Genomic DNA, 13,353 nt, shown 5'->3' on the forward strand with positions numbered 1-13,353 from the left:
TGTCCACGCCTTCTGGTGCAGTCAATGTACGGGTGAACTTCTGTGTTCTAATACAGTGCGCTGTCAACGACAAGATGGCAGTGAGTGAGTCTATGAAGGGTCTTCTACTCTACCTCTGCATCTGTAGTCATGTTTCTACTGTGGAAGCGTGGGAACTCACCCTGCTTCACACCAACGACGTCCACGCAAGGGTTGAGGAGACGAGCAACAGTTACGGCAAATGCACCAAGCCTCCGTGTTTTGCCGGTGTGGCAAGGAGGTTTACGAAAATACAGGAGATCCGGAGCCGGGAGAAGAACGTGATGCTGCTGGACGCAGGCGACCAATTTCAGGGAACCGTTTGGTTTAATGTATATAAGGGAGCCGAGGCTGCCTATTTTATGAATAAACTTGGCTACGATGCGATGGTAAGCAGTTCACGTCATTCCAGTAGAATATTAATGTGGGCGACTGTATCATTTCATAATGGAGGATGCTCTCTGGGTGACCATATTTAAAATACCCATATGCGGTACAACATAATGATTTGGCACGACATTCTCCGGACACTATCACTATTTCAAAATGGGCCATCACCACTGTCAATCGTGAATGATAATTCTTCACGTTTAACGGTGAAACGTCCAAACTGCATCTGCATGCCAGTTTCATGTGAATATCTGCATTTAGAATTTGTGAGCAAATTAGAGCAGATGGTTTTAACCTCCCAGTATTTTGTTTCAATAAAAGCACATATATATATATATATATAAATATAAATATAATTTACTATTCAGCTATCTAGCTAACCATCCTAAAATCTCATAACTGAGGTGGTGTTTTTGGTGTAACAGTAACGTTATACTATGCTGTTAAGTTTGTATCCGATATGTTGAATACTAATGAATCATTATGATCTTCCAAGACATTGATTCAGCTTTGATCAAACTTTACTAAAGGACCACAATTGTGAGAAGTGGCGGTGCGACGCAACCCCTGCTCAGCTGTATTGAACGAGCTAATTGAAGCGCACCAAGACTAGCCTACTCATTTGCCTCGGGCAAAACTTAGAGACGCAGAATCTTGACCCCATGTGTGGCTGTTTTATGAAAATCGGGGGAAAAGTGGCCAAGGAAACATTTTCTGGTTGGTGTTAGGAAATTATCCTTTTTAAAACGGGATTGAGTGAAGTAGCGGAAAATGATGATTGATCAACTAATTAGCTACCCTCACAAATTTGAAGAAAATACCTTATATACCATCTTTCAGTTACTTACTTAGGGAGCTCTTCGTCACAAGCACGCGTTTTGTAAGTATTATTGTTAGGCCGAACTGTCCTCTCCATACGTAGCTGGAATTTACCCCGAAAGGATTTGAGAAATGTGATTGGTTGATATTGTCTGGCCTACCTCTCCTCTTGCACTTTGCAGGATATCAGATCTCAACAATGATTGGAAAAGTCTCTAACACAGCCTTTCTTAAAGTATGGGTCGCGACGTGTCATAGTACATGTATAATTAGTTAGTGAATTGATTTGGCCAAGTGCAACTGCGGTCTCTGTTCAGTGCGGTCTCTGCTCAGTATGGCAGCTGCCGGTGTGCTTCGCGGTTTACCAGATCTTTATTTTCTTGAGTGTTCTTGACGTTCAACTCGGTGACAAGCTGCAGCGCTGTCGTTTAACAGCAGATGTGCTGTCAGCCACTGACTTGTCATTGCCACTCCCCAAATGGACTCATGCTAGCAACAAGTTCTGACTAAGCTCAATCGTCACGAAAAGGCAATACACCGATGACTCTCTTTCATACAAACTTTGAGAATTAACGAGGAGATCCCTCAATGTGATTTGTGCGGGGAAGTGCTTAGTAACTTAATGAGTCAATGAAAACGAAAAAAATCCTATTACGACACGTCATGACTAAATATCCACAGCATGGCGGTATACCTAGGGAATTATTTCAGAACAGGGCAGAATACGTCAGGAAACAGTGTTTCGACAGTGGAAAGTAGGTAAGCTAGCAAGGCATTGTTGTTATTTTATAAAAAGGTGATGATAAGCAGAAATAAGGGAGTACTGTCTCAGTAGTATATGCGAGTTTCTCTTTCAAACAGTCCCCTGGCCTTGTACACAGCTAATAGCTAACGTTAAGCAAAGAGAGTTAGGGTTGAGCTATCAGTAGCTAGCTAAGTAACAGTACAATTGAAGATGAAAAATGATCAAGCCTACTGTACATCTTACTGTAGAAATTGTTGGAAACAAGTCTAGGTTGGAACCGTTGCTGTCAAAATACAAGTCATTTTTATTCTGAACTGGAATAAACTGATTGAAGCAAGATACTTTGAGGCAAACACACAGTTCTGGGTTGTTCATCTACAGCAGGAAGCTGTCTCCTGCCTAACTGAGAAAGCACAAGATGTTCTGGTCCTGTTTGGCTCCACATTCCTATGTCAGTCAGGGTTCTCAACATTACCAGTACCACATTCTTATGATACACTGCTCAAAAAAATAAAGGGAACACTAAAATAACACATCCTAGATCTGAATGAATGAAATATTCTTATTAAATACTTTTTTCTTTACATAGTTGAATGTGCTGACAAAATCACACACAAATTATCAATGGAAATCAAATTTATCAACCCATGGAGGTCTGGATTTGGAGTCACACAAAATTAATGTGGAAAACCACACTACAGGCTGATCCAACTTTGATATAATGTCCTTAAAACAAGTCAAAATGAGGCTCAGTAGTGTGTGTGGCCTCCACGTGCCTGTATGACCTCCCTACAACGCCTGGGCATGCTCCTGATGAGGTGGCAGATGGTCTCCTGAGGGATCTCCTCCCAGACCTGGACTAAAGCATCCGCCAACTCCTGGATAGTCTGTGGTGCAACGTGGCATTGGTGGATGGAGCAAGACATGATGTCCCAGATGTGCTCAATTGGATTCAGGTCTGGGGAACAGGTGGGCCAGTCCATAGCATCAATGCCTTCCTCTTGCAGGAACTGCTGACACGCTCCAGCCACATGAGGTCTAGCATTGTCTTGCATTAGGAGGAACCCAGGGCCAACCGCACCAGCATATGGTCTCACAAGGGTTCTGAGGATCTCATCTCGGTACCTAATGGCAGTCAGGCTACCTCTGGCGAGCACATGGAGGGCTGTGCGGCCCCTCAAAGAAAAGCCACCCCACACCATGACTGACCCACCGCCAAACCGGTCATGCTAGAGGATGTTGCAGGCAGCAGAACATTCTCCAGGGCTTATCCAGACTGTCACGTCTGTCACATGTGCTCAGTGTGAACCTGCTTTCATCTGTGAAGAGCACAGGGCGCCAGTGGCGAATTTGCCAATCTTGGTGTTCTCTGGCTGTAAGCACAACCCCCACCTGTGGATGTCGGGCCCTCATACCACCCTCATGGAGTCTGTTTCTGACCGTTTGAGCAGACACATGCACATTTGTGGCCTGCTGGAGGTCATTTTGCAGGGCTCTAGCAGTGCTCCTCCTGTTCCTCCTTGCACAAAGGCAGAGGTAGCGGTCCTGCTGCTGGGTTGTTGCCCTCCTACGGCCTCCTCCACATCTGATGTACTGGCCTGTCTCCTGGTAGCGCCTCCATGCTCTGGACACTACGCTGACAGACACAGCAAACCTTCTTGCCACAGCTCGCATTGATGTGCCATCCTGGATGAGCTGCACTACCTGAGCCGCTTGTGTGGGTTGTAGACTCTGTCTCATGTTACCATTAGAGTGAAAGCACCGCCAGCATTCAAAAGTGACCAAAACATCAGCCAGGAAGCATAGGAACTGAGAAGTGGTCTGTGGTCCCCACCTGCAGAACCACTCCTTTATTGGGGGTGTCTTGCTAATTGCCTATAATTTCCACCTGTTGTCTACTCCATTTGCACAACAGCATGTGAAATTTGTCAATCAGTGTTGCTTCCTAAGTGGACAGTTTGATTTCACAGAAGTGTGATTGACTTGGAGTTACATTGTGTTGTTTAAGTGTTCCCTTTATTTTTTCAAGCAGTGTATATTTAAGCAATATATGGCCAATATGTGGTATATGGCCAATATACCATGGCTAAAGGCTGTTCTCAAACACAACAGTGCCTGGATACAGCCCGTAGCCATATGCCACAAACCCCTGAGGTGCCTTATTGCTATTATAAACTGGTTACCGATGTAAATAGAGCAGTAAAAATGCATGTTGTCATACCCGTGGTATGTGGTCTGTTATACCACAGCTGTCAGCCAATCAGCATTCAGCGCTCGAACCACCCAGTTTATAAATATTTTTAAATTAAGTGTGACGTTTACACTGCTCGTTTACACTGCTCGCAAGTATACACTGCTCACAAGGGGCGAGGTAGGAAGGAAGGATTTATTTTTAAATGAACAACCTTTGGGAGGAAATTCACCACTCGTTCATCCCTCTGATTGCGTTTTCAGCCACTGGTAACTTGCGCTACAGTCAATTATGAGTGCATGTCTACTTATATTAAATATATAATTATTAATATACGTATAACTAGCAAATTAATTAGCTAACTGACATTAGCCTGCCCAGCTGGAACTTCTGAAGGAAAATGTTTTATTTCTACACTTTCCAATAGATAACCAAACAAAAACAAACTTTTTACATAGTAGCAACATTTCTAACTTATTGTCATTCGTTTTTACTTACACTTGCATGTTGACTTCTCCATTGATGTTTAAGTTTTCGCAGACTTTTCTTAGTGGGGGTACCATTGTCGCCGATTGAATTATGGGGCGTTTCAGGCCCGGAGTGAACATAATTGTACACTCGCAAAGCCGACTGAAAACGAGGACTGAGGGGCTTACTTTGCAAACTTCCCTTGCTTGGCTAATCATTTGGACCACCCTCCAAGATAGCGATGGAGATTCCCCCAAGGGCATAAGGCGAGGGTAAGAGGGTGTGTCTTAAGTGTTTGGACCACAGCCCTATAGAACGTTAGTTTTCCAGGAACAGGGTGAGAGCCCTGGCCTACACATTCTCATTTTGAACTTCTAACGCGGGTGGGATGGGTGTGGCTTCGACTAATGCAGGCAAACTTAAATCAGTTTTACCAGCATGTCACATGTGCAACCAGATGGAAAAAAAAAAACTCTAGACCACCTTTACTCCACACACAGAGATGCATACAAAGCTCTCCCCCGCCCTCCATTTGGAAAATCTGACCATGATTCTAGCCTGATTCCTGTTTACAAGCAGAAACTAAGGCAAGAAGTACCAGTGACTCACTCAATACGGAAGTGGTCAAATGATGTGGATGCTACACGACAGGACTGTTTTGCATAAATTTTACGCATGGGTGGTCCTGGGAATCAACAAGTGCGTCGTCAAAACCTTTTCCACCTCAGGAGACTGAAAAGACTTGACATGGGACCCAGATCCTCAAAAAGTTCTACAGCTGCACCATCGAGAGCATTCTGACCGGTTGCATCACCGCCTGGAATGACAACTGTTCGGCATCTGACCGTGAAGCGCTACAGAGGGTAGTGCGTACGGCCCAGTACATCACTGGGGCCAAGCTTCCTGCTACCCAGGACCTATATAATAGGCGGTGTCAGAGGAAAGCCCATAAAATGATCAGAGACTCCAGTCACCCACGTCATAGACTGTTCTCTCTGATATCGCACGTCAAGTGGTACCGGAGCGCCAAGTCTAGGACCAAAAGGCTCCTTAACAGCTTCACTGGGGCCAAGCTTCCTGCCACCCAGGACCTATATAATAGGCGGTGTCAGAGGAATGCCCATAAAATTATCAGAGACTCCAGTCACCCACGTCATAGACTGTTTTCTCTGATACCGCACGTCAAGTGTTACCGGAGCGCCAAGTCTAGGACCAAAAGGCTCCTTAACAGCTTCTAACCCCAAGCCATAAGACTGCTGAACAATTAATCAAATGGCCACCAGACTATTTACATTGACACACCCCCCCCCCCCATTTGTTTTGTACATTGCTGCTACTCAAAGTTTATTATCTATGCACAGTCACTTCACCCCTACCTAAATGTACAAATTACATCAACTAACCTGTAACCCCGCACACTGACTTGGTTACAGTACCCCCTATATATAGCCTCGTTATTGTTATTTTATTCTTACTTATTTTATTTTTTACTTTAGTTTATTTGGTAAATATTTTCTTAACTCTTCTTGAACTGCACTGTTGATTAAGGGCTTGTAAGTAAGCATTTCACGGTAAGGTCTACACTTGTTGTATTCGGCGCATGTGATAGTTTGATTAGATTTAATTACAGTGCACTACGTTTGACCAGGGGCCTTTTTGTTAAAAGTAGTACACTATAAAGAGAATAAGAACAGGGTGCCATTTGGGATGCATCCTGGTGTGTAGAGATATATTTTCCGTAGGGTCTTTAGGGATAGGGTACTCCGCAGTGTATTAATCTGTGACGTACAAGGGACAAGTAGCCTGGAGCAAGGTGTCAATGTGGTGGACAAGACAAGTCCAGACAAAGGTCTTCAATTCTCAGTGTGACATTGTCTGGGAAAAATTGAAGCCATATTCATAATATGGTCAGGAAGCCTACCCCAGGAGGATGCTAATTAGTTATGTATAAAACAAATAATATATATTTTTTCTTTCCATCAGTTGTTAGTGGACATGCACTTACTTAGCAATTAGATGAAGAAAAACATTAGATAAACTCATCTAAAATGGACTTGGCAGCACAATAACACCAGAACAGTATGGTTGGTTGAACATTGTTGTTAATCGGGAAATATTGTGGTTGACCTTTGCCTTTGTTTGTAACTTTATAGGCTCTTGGGAATCATGAGTTTGACAATAACGTGGAGGGACTTATCAAGCCGTTTCTCCAGGAGGTGAAGTGCACAGTCCTCAGTGCTAACATCAAAGCAGATGACACACTTGCCCCACACATCAGCGGGCTTTATTTCCCATATAAGATATTTGATGTTGGCTCTCAGAAAGTGGGCGTGGTTGGATACACTTCAAGGGAAACACCTGCCCTGTCACAAACGGGTACAATTATGTTTTGACTTGATTAAGGTTTTGATTGAAGTTTTAGCTTCTCCTCACCCTCCCCCCCTCTTAATGTATCTTCCTTCTCTCCTCAATCCTTTTATTCTCCCTCTATTCAGCTTCATATTCATGCATTCGCTCCTGTCCTACTCTCGTCACAATAATCCATATTGATTGCTCTGTCCAGGTTGCTTCATGTTTGCTTCCAATATTTACACTATGATTTTAATAATGCCTTCCTCTAGATCAGGGTTTCTCAAACTCGGTCGTCGGGACCGCAAGGGGTGCACGTTTTGTTTTTTGCCATCGCACTACACAGCTGATTCAAATAATGAACTAATCGCCAAGCTTTGATCATTTGAATCAGCTGTGTAGTGTTAGGGCAAAAAACAAAATGTGCACCACCTGGGGTCATAAGGACTGAGTTTGGGAAACATTTAAATAATTTCCCTGATATAAAATGTATTTTTGTTCCTCATTCTGTTGCAGGACCTAACTTAGTGTTTGAGGATGAGATTGATGCCCTTCAGCCCCAGGTCGACAAACTCATCACCCTGGGGGTCAACAAGATCATCGCCCTCGGTCACTCTGGTTTCGTTACGGACAAAGAAATAGCCAGAAGGGTGAAGGGCGTGGATGTGGTCATTGGAGGACACAGCAACACATTTCTGTACACAGGTACGGTATGCAGTGTTTACCACAGACTACTTTTGTTTAATATTTACAATCATAGTAATTTCATCTGCCAACCAGGGCTCTCTCTGAGCTTGGGGACGAGGTTACAATCTCTACTATGATTGTATTTCATCCGAACACCTTCATCATTTTTAACTGTCATAAGTTTTTGTAAGGAATTGTGGAACCTACAGTTGATTCCCGAATGGAACATGCATGTGTTCCTGGCTGTCTTCAGTTTTCCTTCCTTACAAGCGATCCAACCATGACATCATGTAATGGAAAAACAGACTGGAAATATAATTGGAAGCATCAGTGGTCTCACTCTAACCACATCACCATAGAAACTCCAACAACAAGCACAACTTCTGCCTTCAGTCCTGAAGGAAGAAGGCTTACTAATAACTCAACCAACAACCACACCATGCTGTTTTTACCACACAGGCAGTATATTACTTTATGCCTCAGCAGCTCTTGGTCTGTGATTTGAGGGATCCACATCCCTTAATTAGTGCAATATCAAAAAGCTGGAACAATGAGTATCTGCCACCAGTCTTACCTGATGCCGATCCTGGCCTTTTGTTTTTGTGTGCGTCCCAAATGGCACTCACTACAAAGAGATTAGGGTGCCATTTGGGATGTAGCCACAGTTAGCTTGTGCCGTACTGAGATTTTTCCACAACAGCAGCCATGCTTCATATTGGTTAGAATCAGTGCACTGGCTGGTTCCCATGCTTGCAAGTTCAGTACCTATCCTATGCTATGCTGCTTTTTCTTTTTTTAAAGAGCAAGGACTCTGTGATGGCTATAAGGATTCCCTTTGATGTGAGGCCTACACTTTAGAACAGTTCACTAAACCACAAACAGTAAGCCCTTTGTTCAGTAATTCTGCCTGGAAAGTCAGTGTAGTTCAGGCTGATGTGGTGGGAAAGTAAGAACATAAGGATCCAAGAAGTCGATGGCCTGGATTCATTCTGTTATACAGCAGCTAATTGAAACCCAGTTTATATCTTAATGCATTCATAGTTATTTAGGCGTTGTTTAATTGCTAGGCTGTTTTCTTAAGCATGATTACAATGCAACTGATGCTTGATATGGAAAAACATTCATTTAATTCCATTGTTTACATTCACTGTTTTGATAGGAGAGAAACCTTCCTCTGAGATTCCGGCAGGTCCTTACCCCGTCATGGTGAAATCAGAGGATGGGCGGGACGTCCCTGTGGTGCAGGCCTTTGCTTTTGGGAAATATCTGGGTTACCTCAAGGTGACATTTGATGAGGCTGGCAATGTGGTCCAGTCCACAGGCAACCCCATCCTGCTGGACAGCTCTGTACCAGAGGGTGAGTACAGTACTACTGAGTAAAATGAGGAAGTTGCCAGTAAGTGTCTTAAATGGCACCCTATTCTCTACAGTATATAGTGCACTACTTTTGAACAGAGCCCTATTGGCCCTTATCAAAAGTAGTATAGGAAATGGGGTGCCATTTCGGACCTACACAGTGAAATGACATCCGTTTGCATCAGCAGTGCTACTCTTTATCTTATCACTTGTAAAGTGTGAAAATAGCATGTTTGGTTTTCTTGACTCTGTGTAGCATGGTGATACTGTCCTATGTTTTGTAATAATTTGAATGTCTGGTGGAGAACACTACTGAACATTACTGTGGACACATACCATTGACCTTCTACTTCAAGCTTTTATTTCATATTTACTAATTCAATGAGTGTTTCGCTTAAGCATGAGGTCACTGTTACCAATCTGCTATTTATTAGAGTTTTAACGTGAAGACTACTTCAGTTTCAGTACCACTGAGTATAATTTTTATTAATATATAAAGGTATTCAACTTTCTATAGTAGGGTTGTTCCACAAATTTAGTGCCTTTTGCGTCCCTTTAATATTATGTCTCTGATAAGCTACCCAGGAAAAGGCTGAAAATAGCCCATATCAATATGTAGCCATATAAGGTTCATGAAATCAATAACTTGGTATCATCAGATAAGTCATGTATTAGCCATCGCTTAGGTAATTAATTTGATGCATCAGTAGCAATACAAGGATATAACATTTTATAGAAGAGACAGAAATGCTTATGGGGGGGGAGTTGCTGTATATATTCAGAGCCATATCCCTGTAATGCTTAGAGAAGATCTTATGTCAAGTGTTATTGAAGTGTTGTGGTTGCAGGTTCACTTGGCACATCTAAAGCCTTTTCTTTTGGGGTGTTGCTATAAGCTAACAGTCAGTATCTAAATAATATGTGAAATGCTTGATAGTGTATGTAAACCGAGAGGTCTACTTTCTTGGGGACCTGAATATTGACTGGTTTTCATCAAGCTGTCCGCTCAAGAGGAAGCTTCTTACTGTAACCAGTGCCTGTAATCTGGTTCAGGTTATTAATCAACCACTACAGGAACAAGATCATCCACATGTATCGATCACATTTTTACTAATACTGTAGAACTTTGTTCTAAAGCTGTATCCGTACCCATTGGATGCATTGATCACAATATAGTGGCTATATCCAGGAAATTCCCAAATTGTTTGCCTAGTCAATTTACACACAACTCTGACGCACACTTATCCCACCAGACATGCCACAAGGGGTCTTTTCTTAGTCCCCCAATTCAAGAAAACGTACAGTATTATTGCATGGAACTTCCTTCCATCTCATATTGCTCAAATAAACAGCAAACCTGTTTAAAAAAAAAAAAAGATAAAGCAACACTTTGTGGCCCAATGCCTCTCCCCTATTTGACCTAGATAGTTTGTGTATGCATTGATATGTAGGCTACATGTGCCTTAAAAAAATGTAGTTCTGTCCATGAGCTGTTCTTGTATAATGATCTGTATTATGTTTTGTGAGGACCCCAGGAAGAGTAGCTGCTGCTTTTGCAACAGCTAATGGGGATCCTAATAAAATACCATTGATATTGAATTTTAAAAGCCTGTTCTGTTAAATGAAGTGCACTTTAATATAGTCACATGGAGAATTTAATAAATACTTTTAATGTGAATAAAGGCTTGTTAAAGTGCCAAAATTCAGCATCCGTCAAACCTGTCACTTCTAGGAAGATTTTAATCCACTGTCCAAGTTTCACCACCATTGTAAAGCCCTAGTTATTTATTTTCTTCGACAGTCACTTCTGAAGATTACTATTTCATGTGATTCATTTACATCTGACCCTTATTTTAAGGTGAACTGAACTCTCATTTTAAAAAGGTGAAACTATTCCATTGAACATCTAATAGTCAAATCAGAGTAAAAGCAGGTGAGCAAGTTTTTTTGTTTTTTTTTGGCCATTTTCTTGTGGAAAACTGAGCGGGCCAAGCATAACATGTCAACCTAGTTACCACAGTGGATCTGGGCCGATTCCGGCTGAGAGTCAGACTCTGCCGACGTCATGTGGCCTGAGTCTGGGCCACCTTCGGCAGTATTGCTTATGGTTAGGATGCAGGGATTTGAACTCGGGCCGATTCCAGTGAGTTATCTGGCCCAAATGTATTACTTGGTGCTCGGGCCTACTCTCTGGCAGGTGATTACACGGGCTGCTTTATATAAATAACATTTCAATAGAAAAATACATTCTCAATGTTTGATCAAAAAATACAATTAATTTCTTTAAGAGTCCTGTTTTAAGTAGTATTTTGATGCTTTGTGCAAGGCAATTGATACGCATTAACTTTGTGGCTGTAGCCTCCCGAGTGGGGGAGCGGTCTAAGACACTGCATCGCAGTGCAAACTGCTTGCCACAGATGCTAGTTCGATTCTCGTGCCGGCCACAACCAGGAGACCCATGAGGCAACGCACAATTGGCCCGGAGTCGTCCCGAGTTAGGGGAGGGTTTGGCCGGCCGGGATGTCCTTGTGCTGTAGCGACTCCTGTGGCGGGCCAGGCGCATGCACGCTGACATGGTCACCAGGTGTACGGTGTTTCCTCCGACATACTATTTTTTTTTTGTGTGGATGGGTATAATTTGTATGCATAATAGTAATTTAAATGACTAAATTTGGGTAATTTTGTAGACATTTAAATTTGCATCGGGACGCTTCTGGGGCAATCCTGGTAAAATGCCGGGATTAATTAATTTTGATTTCGGGCCAAGTCCAACACCCGATTCTGGGCCGACTCAATCAGTTCCAGCCCCCCAGAAGAGGTCTAGTTTTGGGCCGAATTGTTTGTATAGTTCCCCCCCCCACCCCATTGCTAGCTGGGTACCCATAGGCTAGAAATGTTTTAAATCTGTGTTTTGTGAAGCTTGCATTCAATTGACACCCCGTTGCACACAAACTTCCATTCCCCGTGTCACAAGTTTCTTTACCATCAATAGTAATTTTATTTAACCTCTTGAGATGGGGAAAACAAGTTACACTTGGTAAAGTGTTACACTTGGTAAAGTTCTCAAAAGGCACCGAATTAACCCAGTAACTGCATATGATTTCCTCTTGTCAGACCCCAGTATTCTTGCTGACGTAAACAAGTGGAAAAAGGCCCTGGCAAATTACTCCTCCCAGTATGTGGGGGAGACCCTGGTGTATCTCAATGGAACGTTTGAAGAGTGCAGGTTCAGAGAGTGCAACCTGGGAAACCTAATCTGCGACGCTATGGTGAGTTAATAGTACCCAGGACAGCTACCCAAACCTGGTACCTTTCGGTCAGTCTGTAGCCTACTGATGAAATCCTGTTATTTTGCTGTAGGTACACCACAACATTAAATATGCCGATGAGCTTCAGTGGAACCATGTCAGCTCCTGCATCGTCCAAGGGGGATCAATACGGTCATCCATAGATGAACGCAGCCGAAATGGTGTGTGCCTTTTATGGGGCTGTTTCCTGGACACCAGCAGGAGATTCTCCATTGAGCTTGTTTTGTTGTCCAGGACTAGGCTTAATCTGTGTCTGGGAAACCAGCCTTGTGTTTGCCATTTCTGGGTTTTTCCTCCCTCAATGTGGAAACTGATTGAAATGTATTTTGTTAGGTTCCATCACGATGGAAGACCTGATTGCTGTGTTGCCGTTTGGAGGCACCTATGATCTGGTGCAGCTGAAGGGCTCCACTCTGAGGAAAGCTTTTGAGCACTCTGTCAGGAGATATGGAGGGAACACAGGGGAATTCCTTCAAGTATCAGGTATCAGTCTCCATTTCATTTATTGGTAGAGGGTCATAATGTAACCTAAACCAGTTGACATCAGGCACTTGTCTCCAGCTATCTATCCCCAAGAACCTGTGCACCTACATTGAATTTACTATCGTTTTGCTTTTCCCTCTTAGTCAAACTACATGGAGAGGACTGAGGACAAGTGTTTTGGACTGACTTTATTTTACTCCTATAATCTCAATAGGATTCCATGTAGAGTATGATATGTCAAGGCCCCCAGGGGAGCGTGCCAGGAGTATCAGTGTGCTCTGTACGAACTGCCGGGTGCCCATCTATGAGCCACTGGACAACAGCAGACTATACAAGGTGGTCCTGCCCTCCTACTTGGTGGAAGGAGGAGATGGATTCTCCATGATCAAAGAGGAGAAGCTGAAACACGACAGTGGTGAGCTCACAATTGAATAGATTACAACACTAAGGGTGCCATTGGAGACGACCAATTCCCTGTATAGTGAACCAGGATTGGGGTCAATTCAGAAAGTAAACGAAATTCTACATTTAACTCAAAG

General features: G+C 43.0%; 1 protein-coding gene across 1 annotated transcript in view; it reads left to right on the top strand.

Annotated features, from left to right (window-relative positions):
• Positions 1-13,353, top strand: part of nt5e (5'-nucleotidase, ecto (CD73)) — a 17,198-nt gene continuing 3,845 nt past the window's right edge. The window contains exons 1-8 of the mRNA XM_024377812.2: positions 1-407; positions 6,785-7,007; positions 7,497-7,685; positions 8,827-9,024; positions 12,138-12,292; positions 12,384-12,492; positions 12,665-12,814; positions 13,029-13,229. Of these exons, the coding sequence (XP_024233580.1) occupies positions 75-407; positions 6,785-7,007; positions 7,497-7,685; positions 8,827-9,024; positions 12,138-12,292; positions 12,384-12,492; positions 12,665-12,814; positions 13,029-13,229 (1,558 nt within the window). The 5' untranslated portion in view covers positions 1-74. The remainder of the gene's footprint in view (positions 408-6,784; positions 7,008-7,496; positions 7,686-8,826; positions 9,025-12,137; positions 12,293-12,383; positions 12,493-12,664; positions 12,815-13,028; positions 13,230-13,353) is intronic.

The sequence above is a fragment of the Oncorhynchus tshawytscha genome, linkage group LG18 (genome assembly GCF_018296145.1).
Source record: "Oncorhynchus tshawytscha isolate Ot180627B linkage group LG18, Otsh_v2.0, whole genome shotgun sequence".
NCBI lineage: Eukaryota > Metazoa > Chordata > Actinopteri > Salmoniformes > Salmonidae > Oncorhynchus > Oncorhynchus tshawytscha.